Source organism: Scomber scombrus, chromosome 13 (genome assembly GCF_963691925.1).
Source record: "Scomber scombrus chromosome 13, fScoSco1.1, whole genome shotgun sequence".
NCBI lineage: Eukaryota > Metazoa > Chordata > Actinopteri > Scombriformes > Scombridae > Scomber > Scomber scombrus.
Genome location: NC_084982.1, coordinates 21,907,444 through 21,929,537, shown reverse-complemented (window position 1 = coordinate 21,929,537; position 22,094 = coordinate 21,907,444). Strand labels below are relative to the sequence as shown.

The window sequence follows — 22,094 nt, the reverse complement described above, 5'->3', positions numbered from 1 at the left end:
GTTAGCTATTGAACGCGCAACAACATCCGGTCTACCTCTTCAGTCATACTTGTATTCTACTCATGTTAAAAAATTCAAGAAACAGACAAAAAACCCCTTTGTAAAAAATACCCTCTCTGTTTGGCATGAGGCACATGCCTATACTGGAGATGCACCTAAACTCTCTCAATTTGCCCCAATGTGGGGTAATGAAAACTTTTTACCTGGTAGAGCGGATGGTGGATTTAAACAATGGGCTAACAAAGGTTTATGTAAAATAGCTGACCTATACATAGATGGGAATCTAATGACTTTTGATCAATTGGTCTGTAAATATGACATACCTAGGAATCATTTCTTTAAATACTTACAATTAAGGAGTTTCATAAAATCACAGGCCCACTCCCTGGATAGACCCTCCATGTCAGTTATAGAGAAGTGTATTGTAAGCAATAAGGATGGCCGAGGTCAACTGTCAGCATTGTATGTTATGTTACGAACCAAATCGAAGGACAATTCTTACTGTAGACTTAATGCATGGAGAGGCGACTTAGGAATAAACATTACAGAAAATGAATGGGAAAATGCTTGTCTAAAGGCACAAACAAAGACTATAAATACAGCACTAAAACTCATACAATACAAGTGGCTATTCAGAACTTATGTGACACCTGTAAAACTACATCTTTACAACCCCAACATTCCCGACAGCTGTACTAAGTGTAATGATAGTGTTGGCACTCTGCTGCACTGCATGTGGGAATGCCAAAAAATTCAATCATTTTGGAAAGATGTAACTTGCATGATATCACGTATGACTAACATGGTGGTCCCACTTGAGCCAAAGCTCTGTATATTAGGTATTTATCCTGATAATTTTGTACCGGGTCGCAAAAATGCTCCCATTATTGATCTATCCTTGCTTCAGGCTAGGAGAGCCATTGCACTGAGGTGGAAAAGTTTGGACAGCCCTACATATGGAATGTGGCTACAGGAAATGGCGTCATGTTTGACACTGGAGAAATTAACGTATCTGACCAAAGGGAAACTAAACAGGTTTAGAGAGATATGGGATGGTTTTATGCAGTTTCTGGAGAGTGATCAGACAGGTATCAACGATTAAACTTGCGCTTGCGGTATGAATAAACAGGACCACTATTGATTTTGTTTTATTTATTTTTCACATTATTATTATTATTATTATTTATTTATTTATTTATTTAATATTATTATTACTATTATTATTATCATCACTATTATTATTATTTACTTATTTATGTATCTATTATGTTTGTTTTTCATTCCTTGAATGTTTATACTGTTGAGGGTGGGGGGAGGAGGGATGTTCATAATGTCACTGTCCCTGTGACTGTATGTTTTATGTTTAATGTGTATATAAAAAAAAAAACCCAATAAATATATTGTTAAAAAAAAAAGCATAGCTCCTTTAAGTAAGAGCAAAGCGAGAGTGCGGTCAACAGAGAGAGACAGAGAGAGAGCGTCTATTTCACAGTGAGGCTGCAGCGAATGGAGCAGAGATATGCTGTTAGCAGTATAGCTGTTAACAGTAACAGTGTATGTACAGTTTCGGTTATTTGTCAGTGAATTCATGCTACAACTCATCTACTGTGTGTACAGCTCATATAAACTCACACACGTACATCCTGCATACTAATATGCTCATAGAAAGGTACAGTAAATGGATGCTTGCTGTGATCATGTGTGTGTATGCTTAATACAGGAATACTTGTGTTTAACACTGATGTGTGCACAGGGATGCATGCTGTGCGTGTGCGTGTGTGTGTGTGTGTGTGTGTGTGTGTGTGTGTGTGTGTGTGTGTGTGTGTGTGTGTGTGTGTGTGTGTGTGTGTGTGTGTGAACAAGTATATGTAATATTAATGTCCCAGAACTAACAGCAATATCATACAAGGCAACTGCATTTCACCTCTCTCTCCATTACCAGCGAACATTTTACACAAACCCTGCTGTCTGTGAGGCTGTTCTTGCAATATCTACAATGTGGGAAAAATACATTAGGAATTACACTTCCAGCTACATTGAAAATGCTGATGGGAATCCATATTTCCTGCTTACTTTTCATTTTCTTTGACATAAAACTGTGAGTGGGCTTGAAAAACAACATGCAAGGGAGTCATTAGGGTAATGGAGAAAAAAAAACTGGTAGGTGTGAGGGGTGTAGGTGGCAGCGGTGGTCTAAAGGTGAACTTGCACACCACACATATAAAAAAGTAACAAGTTATTTTTCAGCTCCTATAATGGTACCATTTATCCATATGTTTGGAATTGATGTGGACGTGGACGTGGCCCTAAAAGTGCAGTATGTAACATTTAGTGGCATTTAGTACAATGGAGTCAGCAGAAATGGAGTATAAAATTCATAAGTATGTTTTAATTAGTGTATAATCACCTGAACCATGAATCACTGTGTTTTCATTGCCTTCAACTGAGCCCTTTATATCTACATAGGGAGCAGGTCTCTTTCCACAGAGTCCGCCATGTTTCTATAGTAGCCCAGAACAAAGAAAACCTATTTCTCAAGATTCCCTGCCACCATAGCTTCTCATAGATGCTCGGAGGAGGTGGAAACATGTGGGGGCTATTCAATTGGTCGCAGTCTGCAACCTCAAAGCTAGATGCACCTAAATCTTATGTGCTGGTCCTTTAAAGGGTTCACAATTTTTCAAGTCTGTCAAGTCTATATAACAACAGTCAGGTACCTGTGTTCATACTGACCATTATAATCCCTTTCAAATGCCTTTAAAGTTTATCTGAACGTAATATGTTATGGAACAATACTATTGATTTAAGACATTCATATTGTGAACTTTATTCCTTTAAAAAGATATATTGAGGGTCACTAAACTTGATTTCTAAGACAAAGGTGTAGTTTTAGTGCTTGGACTAAAGGTGTGACTATTTATTAAGGTTCATAAACCATGCTGTGTTATGGAAAAGCATTTGCACTGCACTCATATCAAAGGCTCTGATCTTGTATTTTTGCCCACAAAGCCCCAAATACATTTCGAATTCTCCCATTCAGATTCAATTATTGTCTTGTGTAAGTTTGTTAGGGAAACAAATTGGGATAACAGTTTTCCTAAGATTTCATTCTTTGAGTTGATCTAACTCAAACTAAACTAATGTTATGACTGTTCTAGACCTGACAGAGATTAAATTAATATCAGTCCTTTCATCGAACAGCAGGTTAGATGACAGACAAGTGTGCTTCCCAAAATATAAATCATCTTTTAACATGCTGTGTTCCTGTCATGACACTTTCAGGTATTTGGAAGGAATGTTAGTGCTGCAGATGATTTGTTGTTCACTATTATATTGTCTGTTCTATTGTTATATTATACAGCATGTTTCTATTAAATACACAGAAATATAGAGATACAATAAAGAGATACCCCCAATTTAGAGAGCATATCCAAATGTTCCTCTCAGTTGTTAAATTAATACCTCCAAAAATGTTCAAATTAGAGCTCTCTTTCAAATAAATCCCTATAGTTCAGGCATGGATTTATTAAACTGTATTTCTGACCTGTGTCTACAGCAGACCTCAAAAATCGTATGGTTTTTCTTTTTCTTTTTTTCTGTGTGTGTGTGTGTGGTTTTAAACCTAAACCCAGGCAGCCTTGGTCTCCCTACAGTAAAACACTCATCTGGGATTAGGAGCCATTTATTCATCTCAGCTCAGTAATACTATGAGAGCCTCGCTTCAAAATCCAATGAATATTTCACACTTTCATTTCATATGCAATCTGCGGTGCTCAACAGTGTGTATTGCTGGGTGTCATTCTGTACGGTTTATTTCTCTGTGTGTGTGTGTGTGTGTGTGTGTGTGTGTGTGTGTGTGTGTGTGTGTGTGTGTGTGTGTGTGTGTGTGTGTGTGTGTGTGTGTGTGTGTGTGTGTGTGTGTGTGTGTGTGTGTGTGTGTGTGTATACGTATCACTATATGTGTTTTTAGAGAATTATTTTGTCCCACTTTATTTGATCTCAGTATTGAAATTTATATTTTGTAGTATGCACATGCTTAAATATTTGGATTACATGCAGCGAAAGGTATGTTTTGCCTCTTTAAAAGGACATGAACATGAAGCATTATGAACCCTTTGTTAATGGCTGTTTGACGAGGAAGTTCAGCGGATAAAAAAATGTAAAGCAGTTGTCACACACTACAGATACTGTATGTATTGGGATCTGTCTCACACATTAATTTGCAATGACTAGAACTCCAGCTTTAACACAGAAACCTGTTTAACCAGCTTTAACTCCAGCTATTCAAATGATTTAACGCTTATCTAGTCTTCCAGCCAGACCAATGCACTTCTCCTTTTTAGACATCAAATTATTGGCACAACGCTCACCATCAGCATAACTATACCAACCTATAATATAGCTGAAATGATTACGATTAGCTGATCAATGGAAAAATAATCAGTAAATCATTTAAGTAATGTTTTATGTTAAAAACCCAGTTGTTGAATTGTTTAAGCTTCCTAATGTAAAAATGGGTTGCTTTTTTTGTAATGATATTACAGTAAATTGAATATTTTTGTATTTTACAACGATGTTCACACAAAATGATGTTGGCTAAATATTTAATTGATTGAGGAACATAATTGTTAGTTGGACCCTTTAACTGCAGGAAGGTCCCAGTTAAAGCAGTAATATTTTTTTATAATTGCAAAAAAAAATCAAATGAATGTACTGTATATAATGTAAATGGGGTCACTCATTGCTGTAGGTCAAAGTCGCTCTAGTCGGTTGCAGTTCCCCTGAGCTCCACTGAGACTTACAGCTAATTATTTTAGTTCTACAGCCTGCAAGTTTTTTAGTTTAATTTCACCGCTCTCATTAGCCTTGTTCCTGGCCACAGCAGGCAGCTGTTATCAGTAAAAAATAATCTCTGATAAACTCTGCCTAGCCAGCACCAAATGGCTGACAAACGAAGTTAGTGATTAGCTTGAGAACATATTGGAGCACTAAGGGCTAGATATTAAACCAAACTAAAGTGGCTAAACAAAACAGTAAAAATATATCAGCTTGTGATCATTTTTTAACATGAATGCATAATATAAACCACAATCTTCATACACAAATTGTGACTAAGATACTCACTGAATGGGGCATTATACAGTTTTTAAAAATCTACTTATCTCACAAACAAACTATATAACGGTGACACTGTATTGCAATTGCTTGTTTATTATCAACTGCCATAGACACCAATACTGGTATATCTGCAAAAAGCTAATATCTGCCACTAAATTGGTCTAGCTTCAATATTATGAGTGCACATCAGGACCTGGAATCCTTCAAATTAGTACATTTGAAGGATCATATACAACAAACAAACATCATATACAACCTTTTCTTTCCAGCTAGAGAGGCTGTAAAGATGATGTAGTAGTAAGAGTAGATTGCTACTGTAGAGTGCTCTACTGACTGACCTCAGGAGGAACTCCACACTGTAACACCTCCACATAAAAAAGGGTGACAAACAAGATCACAGAGGCACAGGGCGAGTGACTCAAGTCTGCAGCAGGACCAGTGTTTGCTATTCTTTGTATTTCTAAAGAACTATGGTCACAGGCTTTCACAGAAGTAATTGTAGATCAGTTGCTAGTCTCCTGACTCTATTATTGCTATTGTCACTGAGCCATATGTCCGCTGGGCTGCAGCTCAGTGTGTCATGTAACCTCTCACACACTTTAAGACTTGAGAGCTCATCAGAAAAAGTCATCCAGCAGAGAGAACAAACAAGGCTATCTAATACCTCTAAAATATCATGTGGATATTATTTCTTTACTCTAAAGATGGTCCTCGTTAGTCATATTTGTAGCACAAGATTATAAGCATTTTCCATTTTGCTGTAGCTGAACTCCTGCTAATATCACAGTTAAAAGATCCCCAAACTCTGAACCAAATGAATGATTATTTTGATATGAACAGAGTACGCTTGTGTCCTGGCTAAAGTGAGAGGAAGAGATCATTTCAGTTCTTCCCCAGAAGGTTATTGCAGCCCTGAGAGTAACTGCCAACTAATGCAACTTTGTTTTTAATTGGTTCGGGGAATCTCCAACAAATCCTTATACATCCTTAAAGGCATACAGTACAAGCCGGGGACGGAAAAACACACTGTACATTACATTTTCTTGCCAGTAGGTTCTTCAACTTTCTCAAGCTGTGACCTAAATGAAAAATTCAGTTCACCATAGGACACGGGCTCATTAAAACGTGTTGATACTGTTTTAATGTGCAGATCCAGCAAGAGAAGGCTCAAGATTCATTTACGGTCCTAAGCCGTGGTTCAAAAAGCCCATAATCTAGGCCATTTATCACATTCTAATAATGCCAGAGTCTATGAGAGAGTATGAAAAAACCTAGACTTTCCAAAGGGGAAAATGAAAGATGACACATTCCTCAGGGGAAAAATGAGAAAAATGAGGAATATATGGATTGAGTTTGCAAAGTCTCCGAAAGTGAATTGCTAATGACACTGCTTAATGCTTGAGGCAAGTTAAAACCTTTTCCCTTTGAATTTTGCTTGTGAGGCAATATTCTATCTAAGGGAGTGGCTTACAGTCCGCTGCAGTTCAATACACTTTTCGGTGCACAAGGACACACACACACTTACACAACATACAAGGCACTGATACCCATTCAAACATTGTACAAGTATATGTTTCACTTCCACTAATTAATGGGTATGAATCAAAAGGATCATGTGCATTATATGACAGGCATCAAAAGGATTCGAGAGATAAAGACAGTTGATTTAAATACAGTGATTTTTGTAGCTCTCTGTAGAAGAACACAACCTGTCTGGCACTTCTTTCTATTTTTATGGACTGTCTCACTGGGTATTCTGTTAGTCACATGCATGTTTCTGTACTCTTCTTAGTGGTGGTCATAAAGTGAACAGACCATTTTAATTTAAAGGCTATTAAAATCTTCCCTCACACATCGTCATGTGGTCAGCTTTAAGTCACATAAAACAACAGAACATCTTGCTGACTTTCTATGTGTTTTTGTACTAAAAAAGTAAATATATGCCTCTAATGCCTTTAATTGCAAGTCAGATCAAAAGCAGGAGCAGGAACAAAGAAACAGATTCAATGGCAGCATGTTCTTACCTTGTCCTTGTCTTCAACCAGATCACTGAGAATATCATCAGGGTCCAAAATCCCCCCATCAGCAATATTCAACATGGTGAGTCCGAACCAGGAAGTCCCCTTCCTGCATAGAGCACAAAACAAAAAAACAATGCGATTAGAACTACTGTCTAAATGGTGGCTGTTTATGTAAATATCATGTCTAGACCATGTATTATCATCTGATTAATCAATGCAGAGGTAAAAAAAAAGCTTCAAATTATAATCTAAAAATGTTGGACACATGTATTACCCAATACAACATTTAATGAACTGTACTCAGTTTACAACCAATTCGGTTTACTTTTTCCTTAAACATAGGCACTGGAAAACATTAATTAATTACTTTCCAAAGTTTTTATGTGGTTTAATTCATGGTGTAACTAACAAAATAGTTGATAGTAACATTTCAGTATATTTCAGTAATAAGGACACTGTTCAGACTGGTGCAAGCCTCAAACTTGGTGGTGTAAAAGAAAATACCAAGAAAGGGTAAAACACATCAAAAACAAACAATTGAGAGAGACAGTTTAATCTCACAGCAGGTGCGCAGGTGAAGGATAGTTTATGGTTTTCACTTTTATTTACACCTATTGTACTATGTGGTAAACAAAACATTGAAACACTCTTTTCAAAGTAGCAACATTAATTAGGTTTTGATTTAATATACAGGTTAATTAAAACCTTGAATTGAAATCTTGATTTTTCTTTGTTCAGTATTATTATATAGAACAATAAAATGAGTTAAAACAACTGGATGAAACCAAAGCAACCATAAAGGCTTTCTCTTATAATTACCTGCCTCCTCTTTATTTATATACAACCAATCATAATGTTTTTTTACAATAACTTCCAGGAAGAAAACCTCTGAGACACATACATACAATTTATAGGCACGGAGCAAACGGGGGTGAGGAACAACTGAGATCTTTTCTCAACTGAAGAGAAAATGGTTAAGTCTTGTTGTGTACGGGCATGCCAGGTAACGGGAAAGAGTGGAAAATGGTTTGGGTTTTTCAGTGTGTGTAATTCAGTCTCAGCGTTCAATCCACTCGGTATATAGTCTGTTTCATTTTCCCCACAACCTCAAATCAGTTCAGTTCAATCCAGTTTCACAAACACAAAAGAACAACTCAAAAGTCTGCTGTGGGTTTTACAGCTGATCCCCACAAAACAAAAACAAAACTAAAGACACTAGCAAAGAAACACATTACATGTAATAACAACAGCAGAGACGTTAGATAGGTCAAACCTGCATGTTTAATTATATATATTTAAACTTCAAAGTTACATCTGAAAATGACAACAAAAATAAACAAGTTTGCTGATTTCACAAATCCCATAGATTTAAATCAACCGCCAGTGTGTCTGTGTTGTTGTGATTCAGTCTATCAGACTCAGACCCCCCCCTCTCTCTTGTTACTTTCCTCCTCACATCTTCCACATCTTTCCCTAGGTACCTTGTACAGATTACAACTCCAGCCCCTCTCTCTCTCTCTCTCTCTCTCTCTCTCTCTCTCTCTCTCCTCTCTCTCTCTCTCTCTCTCTCTCTCTCTCTCTCTCTCTCTCTCTCTCTCTCTCTCTCTCTCTCTCTCTCTCTCTCTCTCTCTCTCCTCTCTCTCTCTCTCTCTCTCTCTCTCTCTCTCTCTCTCTCTCTCTCTCTTTCTCCGCTGTGTTGGGTCTGTGATTAATGACACCGACACTGCACTGGACAGCTGACTACATAGAGCTGCTTGTTGAACAACATATTGAGACAACACACATACACACAGGCACATATAAAAGAAAACACACACAGCCTAAAGGAAAGGTACTACTCAAAATGTTACAGGGTTGGCGCTCCATTAAGTCACTCTTTCAGGGTCACGTACTTGTCAATGCTTTTCAAAAAACTCCCATCAGGGGGAAAAGCAGGAGAGTAAGATCGAGCAAAGCGGTCTGCGTCTCTGGATATCACTGCGAGTCTCAATATCAGTATCAGTTCCTACTCAAAACGGGGCTGGATATCATTTAAAGAATTATGATACTAGTACTAATCCAAATACCCTTAGAGTGATGCTGATACCAGGTGAGTACTTCATTCAATACCCATCATGTGAATAGAATCATTAAATTGCAGAAAATGCCACCAGTCCTCCACATCTAAGTGATTTGATTTTTACACAAATGCATTTTGAAAGTCTTCAAATTATTGCGTTGATTGGCTGTGATTTGGTCCATATAGTCATATTGTCTAGCTCTGGGTGCAAAAAGGATCGATTGAAGGTATCGCTTGATGGGAGACATTTCAATACTACTAGGTATGCATTTGTTTCGGTCGATATCATAAAAGGTATTGATTACCGATACCCAGTCCTACTATTTAGTAAGGCTTGAGATAAGTATGATGACATACTGTTTGTTTAGCAGAAACAATGTTTACACACTATTTCATACTTCAAGTATACCAAACTTTATTGGAGTGATATGCAGCCCACTCGTTTATGTGAGGAAATATCTCACCATACAGTAACTAATACTGACTTTAGTCATTCTTCACTGTCACCAGCTGATATATGGACCTATCTTTGTGTTTGCCTATTAAAATAAAGCATTTATCCTATAAAAAATACGACCTGCACCTATTTTTTTCTGTTGTGTCACCAAACAAGAGGTTTCAACCATCCCTGTTACATAAGAGTTTGACACTTTGGCTGTTTACACTGCAAATTGTCTTTCTCTCCCTCACTCCCTTCCTGCTGGAATTCATTGTGTGACTCTGTTGTAATAATGTCTTGGCTCACACCCAGGCCAGATGTATGAGAGACAGATTTTCAAACATTGTGTTTGCACTGTAATATTTAGTTTATCTATCAATCAGGGTTTTGGAGAATATTAAATCAGGGACAAGATCTGTAAATGGTGTGATTACTCAGGAAGATTTCAGTGCCAAAGTGTCAAGTAAATCACTGTGTATGTTTTGTAACCTTGGCTACACACTTTAGTTTCACCAAGCCCAGTGTTTGTAAAACCACCTGGGCTTCAGAATGGGCTCCTGTAGTTTTTAATTTTGTCTGTAATGGTTTAAAGGGCAGGTTCACAATATTTCAAGTCTGTCTTAGAACAACAGTCAGGTGCCCAAAAGAACGTTGAAACAGCTTTTTCTTTTCTTAATCAGGCGCCCTGTTAATACTGGTCATTAAGAAATGCCCTTTATAATACGAATGATGTTAAGTGATGGAGGTCAAATTCAGTCCCCCTACTGCGCAAAAATGGATATAGTATATACATATGTATAGCGTAGTGGCAAAGTCCCTCTTTTTGTTACTATACTCAACAGGAGAACACTGTCAGAGGAAACACAAAGAGAGAATTTGATACTAAAAAGGACCAGAAACTATGTATTAATTGAATTTATATAAAATATAATATATAATGATATATATCCTTATCGGGATATAAAATTATCTATATGGGGATCTGAGATTTTGGTCATATCACACAGCCCTGATTCCACAAGAAACTTAACTGATCAACATGAGAAACCTCACAATTTGTTACATGTGTTTTAGATAACAGGATTAAAGAGAAGAATCAAGTGTTGAGATTTTCATAAGCTTGTTTATAGTTCACTATTAGTTACATTCCAGTTCAACGTGAGCTCATAGTCACAGTACGGAATACTTCTGTTATGTAAACAAAGCCTTCTCTGGTCATCATGTCCACATTAATTCCCTGGGGAAAAAGTACGTTTTAGGTCCCTACTGACCACAAATACAATGCACACAACATGGTCCGTATTATTTCAGTTAATGTTGTGCTTTAGTGGTGCTTACTCAAAAACATATTAACAATTCATTTAAGATAAAATTCCAAAGATTTATTGGTTTTTAGTTTCTCAAATGTTAGGATTTTGAGGTTTACTGTGTCTAACATAATAGCAAACTAAATATAAATTGAAAAATAATAATAATAATAATAATAATAATAATAATAATAATAATAATAATAAGTACACTTTAGTGTACTATTTAAGACTAGACTAGAGGTTTAAAACTGCTTCCATTTAACTGGCAGATAACGGCACCTCCCTTTGAGCAGGACTTCCTGGAACACACTGTAAAATCACAACACTGGTCTCTGAGTATTTGACCACTGGGCCAGGACACAAATTCCCAATCAATATGTTTTAACTGCATCAGGAAACAAAAGCAATAAATGTCTTGAGATAAAGTTTTATGTAAAATACAAACATCCAACAATCTCACTGCTTATGCCTTCTGTTGTTTTTAGGTCAACAACCCCCCCCCCCCCCCCTCCCTTCATTTTTGTTACAGTGGGGGAAGCCATACAGCTAAGAACACAAGAGATAGAGAGGTAGAGAGATAAGAGCTGTGAGTACACTAATCTTATCTGAAATTGAGGAGGAGTGAGCGGATTTGGTTGTATATTTCTTGTGAACTGCAGAAACTCCCGTACCTCAGAGTCTCAGATACTGGAGAATTAGAGATAAGAGCAGTAAACACACAGATCTAACTTGAAAATCAGGGGGGGGATTAGCACTTAATACACTGTTTTGCCTGATACTATTACAGATAATTTGGACAGTTTATGGTATTTGACTCTGAGGAATTAAAAAAAAAAGATTATCAGGTTGTAGTGAAATCCCACAACAGTTACACCATTATGCAGATCATTCTGTTTAATCAGTAATGTGTCATCCCCCCAATTCTCTATCTGCAGTAACAGCAGATCTGTGTAGTCTGTCGGTTGATGCAAAGGTTTGGTATGCTGCTGTATAAACTGAAAGCAGTGCAAAGAGGAGGACACTGATATAATGACACTGACACACTCGCAGCTGAAAGCTATAATAACTTGAATGTGAGGTAGTTTACGTCAATTCAAATGGAATAAGAAAACCACATTTCCAATATTTGAGTTTTAGGCCAAAACTAAGGGGTCTGGAATAATCACAATTTTGATCATGTCAAGTTAGTAATATTAACACTGGAGCTGCTCTATAAGGTATCTTAACAAACATCATCATGTAGAGACAGTGAAGACTTTTTGCAGGATCTGATTCTGCAGAGTTTAACGCTCTCTGGCCTTGACTCATCTTGTGACCCGGCTGAAAGCTCAAAGCTTGCCTTCAGTGAAAAACAAAGCAAGGACATTGCAGGTGGAAACACCATGGTAACCATTACTCCTAGTGTTTCACATTTCAGTTGAAGCTCCACATTTCAGCTAGACTCAAGTTGATGCTTCACTTGTCTAATTAGGCACATTTTTGGGGTTTATCTTGAGTGTTCAATATCCGATTTTAGGAGCATTTTAAGTTCCAGATCTGCTATTATATATGATTTATAAAAACTGATGTGTTGATGATCACCTAATACCTGATGTGTATTCAACCTAATACATTAATGATCTGGCATTGGAAGATTACCTTTTTAACTTGGGCTGTGTCCAAAATCACTCCCTATTTACTATACAGTACACTAAATTAACCCTCCGCCATTTTATTTGAGTGTCTGAATGCTGAGTGTGTAAATATCTCCACTTTATAATGCGCTCAAATATTCCACAATGGAACGAATAAAGTAGTGTCCATGGCATGAACACTAACAACACTTTCTGCTAACAATGAGAAATTAGTGAGAGAGAGAGAGAGAGAATGATTTCGGACACATTGATGGTGAATAGAATAGAATAGAATAGAATGGAGTATAGTATAGTAGAGTAGAGTAGAGTATAGTAGAGTAGAGTAGAGTAGAGTAGAGTAGAGTAGAGTAGAGCAGAGCAGAATAGAGTACAATGGAATAGAACAGAACATAATTGAATCCAACAGAACAGGATAAATAGAACAGAACAGAATAGAATAGAACAGCACAGCACAGAACAGAATAGAGCAGAACAGAGCAGAATAGAATAGAACGGAATAGAACAGAATAGAATAGAGCAGAACTGAACTGGATAGAACAGAATAGATCGGAACAGAATAGAACAGAACAGAACAGAACAGAATAGAGCAGAACAGAGCAGAATAGAATAGAACGGAATAGAACAGAACAGAATAGAATAGAGCAGAACTGAACTGGATAGAACAGAATAGATCGGAACAGAATAGAACAGAAAAGAACAGAACAGAACAGAACAGAACAGAACAGAACAGAACAGAATAGAATAGAATAGAATAGCACAGAACAGAATAGACGTCAGGCTCGAACAACACATTCCTGCAGCATGACTTCGGGGAAGGCGGCACGTGTCTCTTCCCGGCCCCTCCCTCTCAGAAATGATTGCCTGCCTGCGCTCTGGCATGAAGCCACAATGTTTTACAACTTTATCAGCTTGTTTGGCCACGCCTCATCAGCTTTCCTCCCCTGGCTAATGAAACCACAGTGCACACCCACATAGGCAGGAACCCTTTTATACACATCCACCTTACTGTCTACTGTACATGCAAGCTTAATAAATACACATGCCTCAACACACCATTAGCCAAACAAAAGAAAGTTTGTTTCTTTACCTGTAAACATATTTGGACCACAAACAACAACACTTTTATCACTAAGATTGTTTTATAGATAGTTTGATATAAATATAGTGCATATTTGAAAAAGGTTAAGTCAAAACTGTTCACAGTTTAATACTTCACAGAATACAGCCCACTTCTTAGCAGGGACTAAACCTGGAATGACATAAACAGGCATCCGTAAACACACAACTGCATGCGTCTTTATTTGGCCAAAGGTAATTAAGACGTCTATCAACAAGCTGATGACTTCCTGACAACTCCCCAGGAAAACAGCCTCAGCCTTCCTCTCCACCCCCCTCCACTTTCTCCGGCCGCTTCGCCCTGCTATCTCAGCTCCCGCTCTCTTACATTCATCAAAGGGTTTATTCATTTCCTCCCTGCTGCCTCTCTACAATAACCTTGTGTATTACATTTTTATTTTTTTTCTTTGGTACTATTTTCATTCTCCCCCCCACCACAATTTATGCTCGGCCTCCGTGTTCATCCATCAAGACTGATAGCTCTATATTTCTGCTCCTTGGTTTTACAACATATAATTATACATTATGGTGCACTGACTGCGGCTCTGAGCTGTCTCGTGTAAGAAAGGTGGATGACAACTTCATATTGTGACACTAACTGAGTGACAGGTGACTCACAAAGATACACTTCTCTGTTCAGTAGTACACCACAGACCCTCAGGTTGACATATACAACAGATATGTCAGAGTATCAACGTGTATTTCAGTAGATTGGTATTTGCTATACTGAGTCCTGTCAAATCCAATTTATTTCTCTAGTTTATTCCATCATCATCGGTCTGTGCCAGTTCTTTTATACTTTTTATACTCAATGGATATAGTGTGAGACAGTTGTCTTAGTCTGCTCTCACCTGGTTGAATAAAGGAAGAAGATTATTCTCAACTTTTGATTAAAAAAAAGCATGTATCATAAATTGTTAATAAGCAAATAAAATGTCTGATGTGTTTTCTAAATAGTCAAATTAAACAAACAGAAAGTCGCATTTAATGCTTTGTTCAGTGGTTTTACATTTTCAAAATCCTGTTAACATTGTTACATCCTCTATTAAAACATGAAAATAATTAAATAAAAGCTGTAATGCAGGTTAATTTTAATGCAGAGCTTTTCAATTGTCAGAAGCACCTTACATAAAATAGACAGATTCAACTAAACTGTGCACTGTGCCAGCTGTTTTAGGGTAACACATCTTAAAAGGGACGCAGTATTAAAAAGATAATCAAAGCAAATGACTCACATCGGGCTCAAGCACAAAAAAAGCTACCAATCAATAATGACTGTTAGGGTATATTCCTTGTTTTTCTAACCATTATTATCTCCACTAAACTATGTATTTACAACTAAATATCAGTCAGTGTGTTCGTGTTCAAAATCAGGCTAGCCAAACTCAAGGCTGTATACATTAATTAGTAAAGTGAAAGCTAAGTTATCATTGAAAAGAACTTAGAGGACATCTTTCAATAGGAAAGTAGAACAAAAGTCTGATGTATCCTTCGTACAAACACATCAGCACACCGTCACGTTCTAATCTCTTTTGTCTCTCGTATCCCCCTTCGGTACGACACTGAACAACACAAAAGAGTATACAAATTCTGATAATTAGGCTGTGATGATGTTCAACTTTAAGAAAATAAAAAAATGCAATGTAACTAAAACACAAAACCAAATCTTCTTTGAAATATAACTTAAAGCCAAACCTCAAGGATCCCCAGCTATTTTCAAAAATAGCTTTAACGCCTATTCTAAATGTTAGCTCCACTTAAGCACTGCTCTGGGAATTCCCAACAAAGCAGCTGATAAATGAGACCGCCGGTGACAGTTAGCTATGGTGGATGCACGCAAAAAATGTTTTCAAACAAGCAAAATACTCTCTTAAGTAGGATGAGGCAGATAAAGAAGGAATGGAGGAATGGGACAGGGAGAGACAGGCAAAAAAAAAGCGAGCCATCTCCATGACAATTTAAAAAACATGATTTCCCTAGCAGTGGAAAGGATTAGGAACTGGACTACTTTACGACGAAGCACACACTCACATATCCTAGCTTTCTAAACACATTAACAGCCATAATTACCCAGCTACAACAGATTAGTGTCGGAGGAAAATGACTGAGCGATGGAACGAGAGCAAAGGAAGCAAAGGAAAACAAGACAAAACAAATACAGAGAAGAGGGGATGAGATGTAGCAATTAAGGAAACTATTCCCTATCTCATGGAGGAGGAATGACAGGAGGAGGAGGAGAAGAAAATGCAGGAGGAAGCATTCAAAAGAAGAGAGAGAGAGTATGAAAAGGAGGAACACAAACAAAAGGAGAATATTTAAAATGGCAAAAAACAAACAAGACGAACAGAAAGAGGTCAAAACTATCAAAAAAGTAGGAAGAATGACAGACTAAGGGGGAAGTAAAAAACTGGAATTACAAAGGGGAATGTCAAGGTAGTGAGAGGAGGAGAGATTGTTGAAGTGCTGACGAAGCTGTGGGGGAGAGAGAGTAGGCAGAGAAAAAGAAAACAAGAAGAAGAAGAGAGGAGAAAAGAAGAAGAAGAGGAGACCAAAACACACACTGTGCATGTACTTAACAAAGCATTTCATTCACACAGGCAGGAAACAAAGCATTTAAACACTCAGAGGCCTAATCAATAAGGCAGGGTGGTTACATCATTACATGTATCAAAGCTGTAGGGAAACTCACCTGGAGCACTCACTCTATCTCTCAGTGAACATTAACGACATCGAAAAAGTCGAACTGAAGTTAGAATAATTTTACTAGAAAATCAGTATATTTCTTCGGATTTTCGTACTTAAAGTGAAAACATAGTTTGCTATTTTTGACTCGTGTCCTCCCAAGTGTGTGCTAATGGTTGATAGCCACCACTGTCAGCGTTTGTTGGGGTAATTCAGAAAAACTGACACCATGGAGCCAACCTAGAGACAGAGGTTTCTTCCCATTAAAAGGAGAGTTTTTCCTTCCTGCTGTCACCAAGCGCTTGCTCATGGGGGAATGTTGGCTCTCTTTGAACTGAATTAAAGACTACAGTCTAGACCTGCTCTATGTGAAAAGTGCCTTGAGATGACATTCGTTGTGATTTGGCGCTACATAAATAAAGATTGATTGATAACATAGTTTGTGCTCCAAACACCAATGACAAGTTGATTTTTCAGATTTTTCAAAAGCAGCGACCCAACCAGCATCTAAGGGGGATGAAGTGACATTTGCAGGTATGTTTACATGCTGTTTAATGTGCTGCAGCTGAGCAGCTAATTGGCTATCTAGCTTGCTAACTGATGTTAGCGGTGCGCTTTTCCTAGTAAATGTTTGTGTGGTGGCTCATTCAACAAGCTAAGGCGCACGCCAAAATGTGTTCATGTTTCTTTGTTATCATCAAGTTTTGATGATAAGGAAACAGGCTATTTTTTCATTCACTTTTATGTTTAAAGGAATAGCTTTATGTGTCATATGTGTCATATTGCACTTTAATTTAACAATTGAGTATTGAATATTTGATATATTTTAAGATTTTATTTAAACAGTGGACATCTTGTTTTCATTTAAGATGATGGGTAAACACTCTTTGCTTAAATGTTTAACAGGATAAATGGAAAGCAACGTTATATTTGTCTCTTTTGTTTTCATTGTTCCAAAAAGTGATCTGATCCGTGACTCAAAACTGTGATATGATCTGAATTTTGAGATTGTGATCCATTGCATACACCTAGAATCTCATGCTATTTGTTTAAGGCCACTTTTAAATGCAGACTATTCATCTCTACGTCTAGGTGGAACAGGGTTATCTCACAAAGAAGAACAGAAGGTACAGGAGGAAGTGTTCAAAGAGGAAGCCTAGTACAAATGAAAGGGAAGTGAGGGCTATGTGTAAGGTGAAGAGGACATGTACTTGTGAGAAAAAGGATGATAAATAGGATGAAGGCGGCATAACACACAGAAGCACTGAGTGGGGAGGTGTGATATATGGGTAGATGAAAGCAGATTAGGAGGCAAAAAAGGTAAAGAGAGCAAGAAAATGAAGAGGGTGGAAAAGGGAGTGCATCTCCGAGTACTGTCTCTGTGTCTGGCTCACAGAAATACGAGCACACACAGCTCCAACATCTCTCTCTCAATCACAACAGAGGCCATCTATCTATAGGACTGGTGTGCTCTTTGAATAATGGAGCCAATATGAAGTGAGTCACTGAGAAGATTTGGTCGTCTGATGGGGGTCACCGGGTTCCTGCCCCTGGAGCAGCAGAGGGAATCAACAGCAGTCACAAAGGAATCACAAGAGGGAGTCATTTGCATTTTACACTCACAACTAAAGTGGAAACGAGTCATGCCTGCTCCTGTCTGGACCATCACAATTCATATCAGATATGCTTTTTAATTTTTTATACAGCAATTATGGAGAACTGGACCTCCATGGCTTTGTCTAATTTCCCAAGACTTTGGGATGAGGAAATCACATGGCCCTTTTTATGATATAAAATTGACAGAGCTTTCAATAATTCTTTTATGGCTTCGGGGAAAAACCTCAAATGTTATGAAAGCGTTGTTTCATAAAAACTTATCTCGCCTCTTTTACAAGCCTTTCAGGAGTTCATGAAAATCTGAACACATTATTAGAAAAACTTCTGATTATGAATAATGCAGCTAACCGGTGGCTCAGATGTCAGAGACTCAAAAAGAGAGAGATAAAATTACACTTAAACATTTTTTTTGGTTGATGTTCTTGAGCTAGTATTGTAGTTGGAGTGTTTGGCAGAAATTAACATGAAGTGTTATTTCAAACTTAAGAGTATAACCACTTAGAAAGTTTAATGAATGAGCAGCAACTACATGAAAAAAGCATTTATCTTAACCGCCGATTATGTACGAGGTGAAAGTGTCAGAAAGTTACTTATAGCCAGATAAGAAAAGCTGTTACTAAAGCTCAGTGAGTTTTCAATATCATGAAAAATGTATCCATGGAAGCAAGCATCAAAAACTGATATGCACACATTTATAGCAAGTATTATTTTTCACCAGCTATTCAATATTGTACTGTTACAAGCTCATAAAATGTTTAAAGTCCTGTCAGGACACGTCTCAATTTTAACTACTTTAAAACAATGTATGTATTTATTCAAAAACAGGCATCTTTAGGGAAACTATATTTAAGCATCAGGTATGCTGCTTTGCTGTTTAAGCATGCATATCCTTAAAACAATGATTACTGATACACTATATGTACCTAGAGCTGCAGCGATTAGTCAATTAATCCATTAGTCAATCGACTAACAGATAACTATTCTCAGATGCCCGAATATGAATCTACAGCTTTTCTGTGTCATACATGTAAACTGGATATCTTTGGACTGTTTATCAAGACAAAACTAGACATTTGAAGACAAATTACAACAAGCACTTTCTCTATTGTCTGACATTTTATAAACAAAAACATGAATCGATTAACTGAGAAAATAAACAGCAGATTAATAAATAATGAGAATGAAAGTTAGTTGCAGTCCTATACTAGTGGAAATTAACTAAGTACATTTACTTCAGTACTGTACTTAAGTAAAATTGTGAGATATGTGTACTTTACTTGGAGTTTTTCCACTTTATGCTTCTTTATACTTTCACTCGACTACATTTACTTGACAGCTTTAGTTACTTTTCAGATGAAGTTTTGACACAATGGATAATATAACAAGCTTTTAAAATACAACACATTGTTAAAGATGAAACCAGTGGTTTTCCAACCTTTTGGTACTTTTGACATCTTACAAAAAGCAGTGTGTAGTCTGGATCACATTTCAGATGTCTGAGTTGTTAACAGCTCCATCAAATAGGGATTGTTGTACCTCTAAACTTCTCATATGATTTCATTTCAATAAATGTTCAAATGATCCAATATTTCACCAAAAATCAAAGATTAGAGAAAAAGTTGAAAAACTGCGAACAGATTAATGTTTCACAACTTTGTTTTTTCTTCTTTCCTCTCCCATTAACCACCTCATGACCCCTCAGGTTCATCTGGTGGCCCTTTAGAAGGGCCTGACCCCTAGGTTGTGAACCACTGGACTAAACTAACTCCAGCAGCTACAACAGTGACATCCTGTTTACACACTGATGCTTCAGTATCAATAATCTAATTATGTCATTTTGCTGCTCATGTACTGTTGCTTAGGTAGGACTTTCAAGCAGGACTTTTACTTGTAAAGTATTTTTACATTTCTGTATCAGTAACTTTATTTAAGTAAAGGATCTGAATACTTCTTCCACCACTGCAGCATTGTATGTGTCTATTGTGTTGAGAAAAGTTCATACATTTTGGAGCCTAAGTAAGATTTCTCAGTATGTGTTGGTGTACATGTGAAAGTGAACGATACCTGTTCTAGCAGTTTTCTGTATCTCTGCGTGGCTTGCTGTATGAGGTCTCTCACAGTCCAGCCTTCCTTACAGGGCACAACCACACCTGTCTGCCCAAATGTCACCGTCACCTTCATTATTACAGCTTTTAAGTGCTCTGGTTTGTAGGTGATGATAAGTGGCAGCGGCGATACAGAGATGCTCCAGGTTGTTGAACGGGGCCTCTGAAAAGTCTTGAAGAAGAACTAAATAGGAAAGGAGGGAAATAAATAGTGGAAGAAAAAAAAGGACTTAGAACAAAGAAAAAACTCACATCCTTTAAATTAAATGTCACTCAGCTTGTCAAAGTGGTCCACAGTCACAAGTGTTTCCCTAACAAGACAGAGAGATCTATGTGTTTACTGTCTATGAGGCCTGAAAACGCACTTATTCCGATTGGCATACTCTTGTCTCACACTAACTACGCAATCACATTATTTTTTATTTATTGTACTATTGCACTATCTAGTCATATTCATATTTATTTATCTATCTTTGCAAAATTGCAAACTTCCACATCAATGTTACCTGATTCATATTGTTTGATGTACTGTTGTTGTGTTATGTGTGTAAGGTGTCCTTGAGTGCTTTGAAAGGCGCCTTTAAATAAAATGCATTATAATTATTATTATTATTGTTATTATTATAAAACAAAAAGGAAAGTGCATCCAACTCTCATATTACTTTTCAAACTCCCTCCTCCTCCTCTTGTAGCATCCAACAAGTGTCGATATACTCCTCTGTAGGTCCATGCATGTGTTGCTCACTCGTTTACAAACACTTTAAAAGCAGCACAATTTTTTTTTATGACGGGTTTGAGTGTGTGTCCTGTCATTTCTCTCTCTGTGAGTTAGTTATCTGCTGAGCTTCAGCTGACAGAGGCTAGGGTTAGGGTTAGCTCCACTTAGCTTCACTGTGTTACTGTGCAGATAAAAACAAGCCGAGGATGAAACGCACTCACTTTGCAACACGCTTTAAAAAAACAACCCGGTGATGTGTTAAGTTATTACAAGTGCTGACAAGTGAGGGAAAGTTTGCAACAACAAAAATAACTTCCTATTAAGCTGACAAAGCTAACATTAGCCACCTTAGCTGAACTTTGGAGGGAGGAGGTGATGCAGTCGCTCGGGCATCATTCCGCAAAGTTTTCCCTCTCGGAAGTTTCCTTTTTTCCAAGCGGTCAGTAGCATCCACTTCATCACCGACAGCCACAGGAAGTAACACTGTAGCCTTTATTTTACATTCACGTCACACTAGGAATGAAATAAAGGAGTAAAATAAGACACTGTAGGCTACTATATATGAGTGTGTGTTGTTGGTAAGTTTTGAGATTCCTGCACAGCCGTCCGCTCCTCCTGGCCACACAGCTCCTCCTGTGACCAGCTCCTCCACCGCTGGCTGCTGCTGTCACTTTTCTTAAAGAGAAAGTGCTCCAATTACTGCCAGAGTTTTTAGAAATAACCTGGACTAACTTTTGTACTAACAAAAAAAGTTCATTTCAAAACTTTACAGAGCATATATCCAGATGAACATGCTGAAGAAACATTTATTCTCTCAGTAGAAAATAACAATTTTGATGTGAAGTCATGTTTTCAATACCAACAAACTCCACAGATGCATTAAAACATACAAATACTATGCTTAGGGCAATAATGTGTGTCTGGTATGGTTTTTTCACTGAATAAAAGTATAATTACCCATTTAAAATCCTTAAAAACACTGTATAAAATACAGAGGGGGGGGGGGGGGGGGGGGGTTCTCAACAAAAGGGCCTAATTATTTTCTATGTATCTACACAGTAAGGTTTATTGTTATGTAACCATCACATCTGTGATTGTTTTATGTAACACAATAACAATATAATGCAGTCAAAGCATTTAAAACATCCAATAAAAAAAATGTGAAATGTGAATATATAGCTATATGAAATATTTCATGTAAAAAATCTATTTTTAAAAAAAAAGTTTTTTGTGTATCTCTGAGGAAAAATTGGAGACAAGTTACACAGCTACTTT

The 22,094-nt window shown here is 37.3% G+C and overlaps 1 protein-coding gene across 1 annotated transcript in view; it reads right to left on the bottom strand.

Annotated features, from left to right (window-relative positions):
• The window catches only part of LOC133992635 (partitioning defective 3 homolog B-like), a gene marked incomplete at its 3' end in the record, with an annotated part of 152,272 nt that extends 131,005 nt beyond the window's left edge, over positions 1 to 21,267 (bottom strand). Inside the window, 4 exon segments of the mRNA XM_062431320.1 lie at positions 7,143 to 7,202; positions 7,204 to 7,245; positions 20,061 to 20,285; positions 21,167 to 21,267. Of these exon segments, the coding sequence (XP_062287304.1) occupies positions 7,143 to 7,202; positions 7,204 to 7,245; positions 20,061 to 20,177 (219 nt within the window).
• Between the last annotated feature and the right edge of the window lie 827 nt (positions 21,268 to 22,094).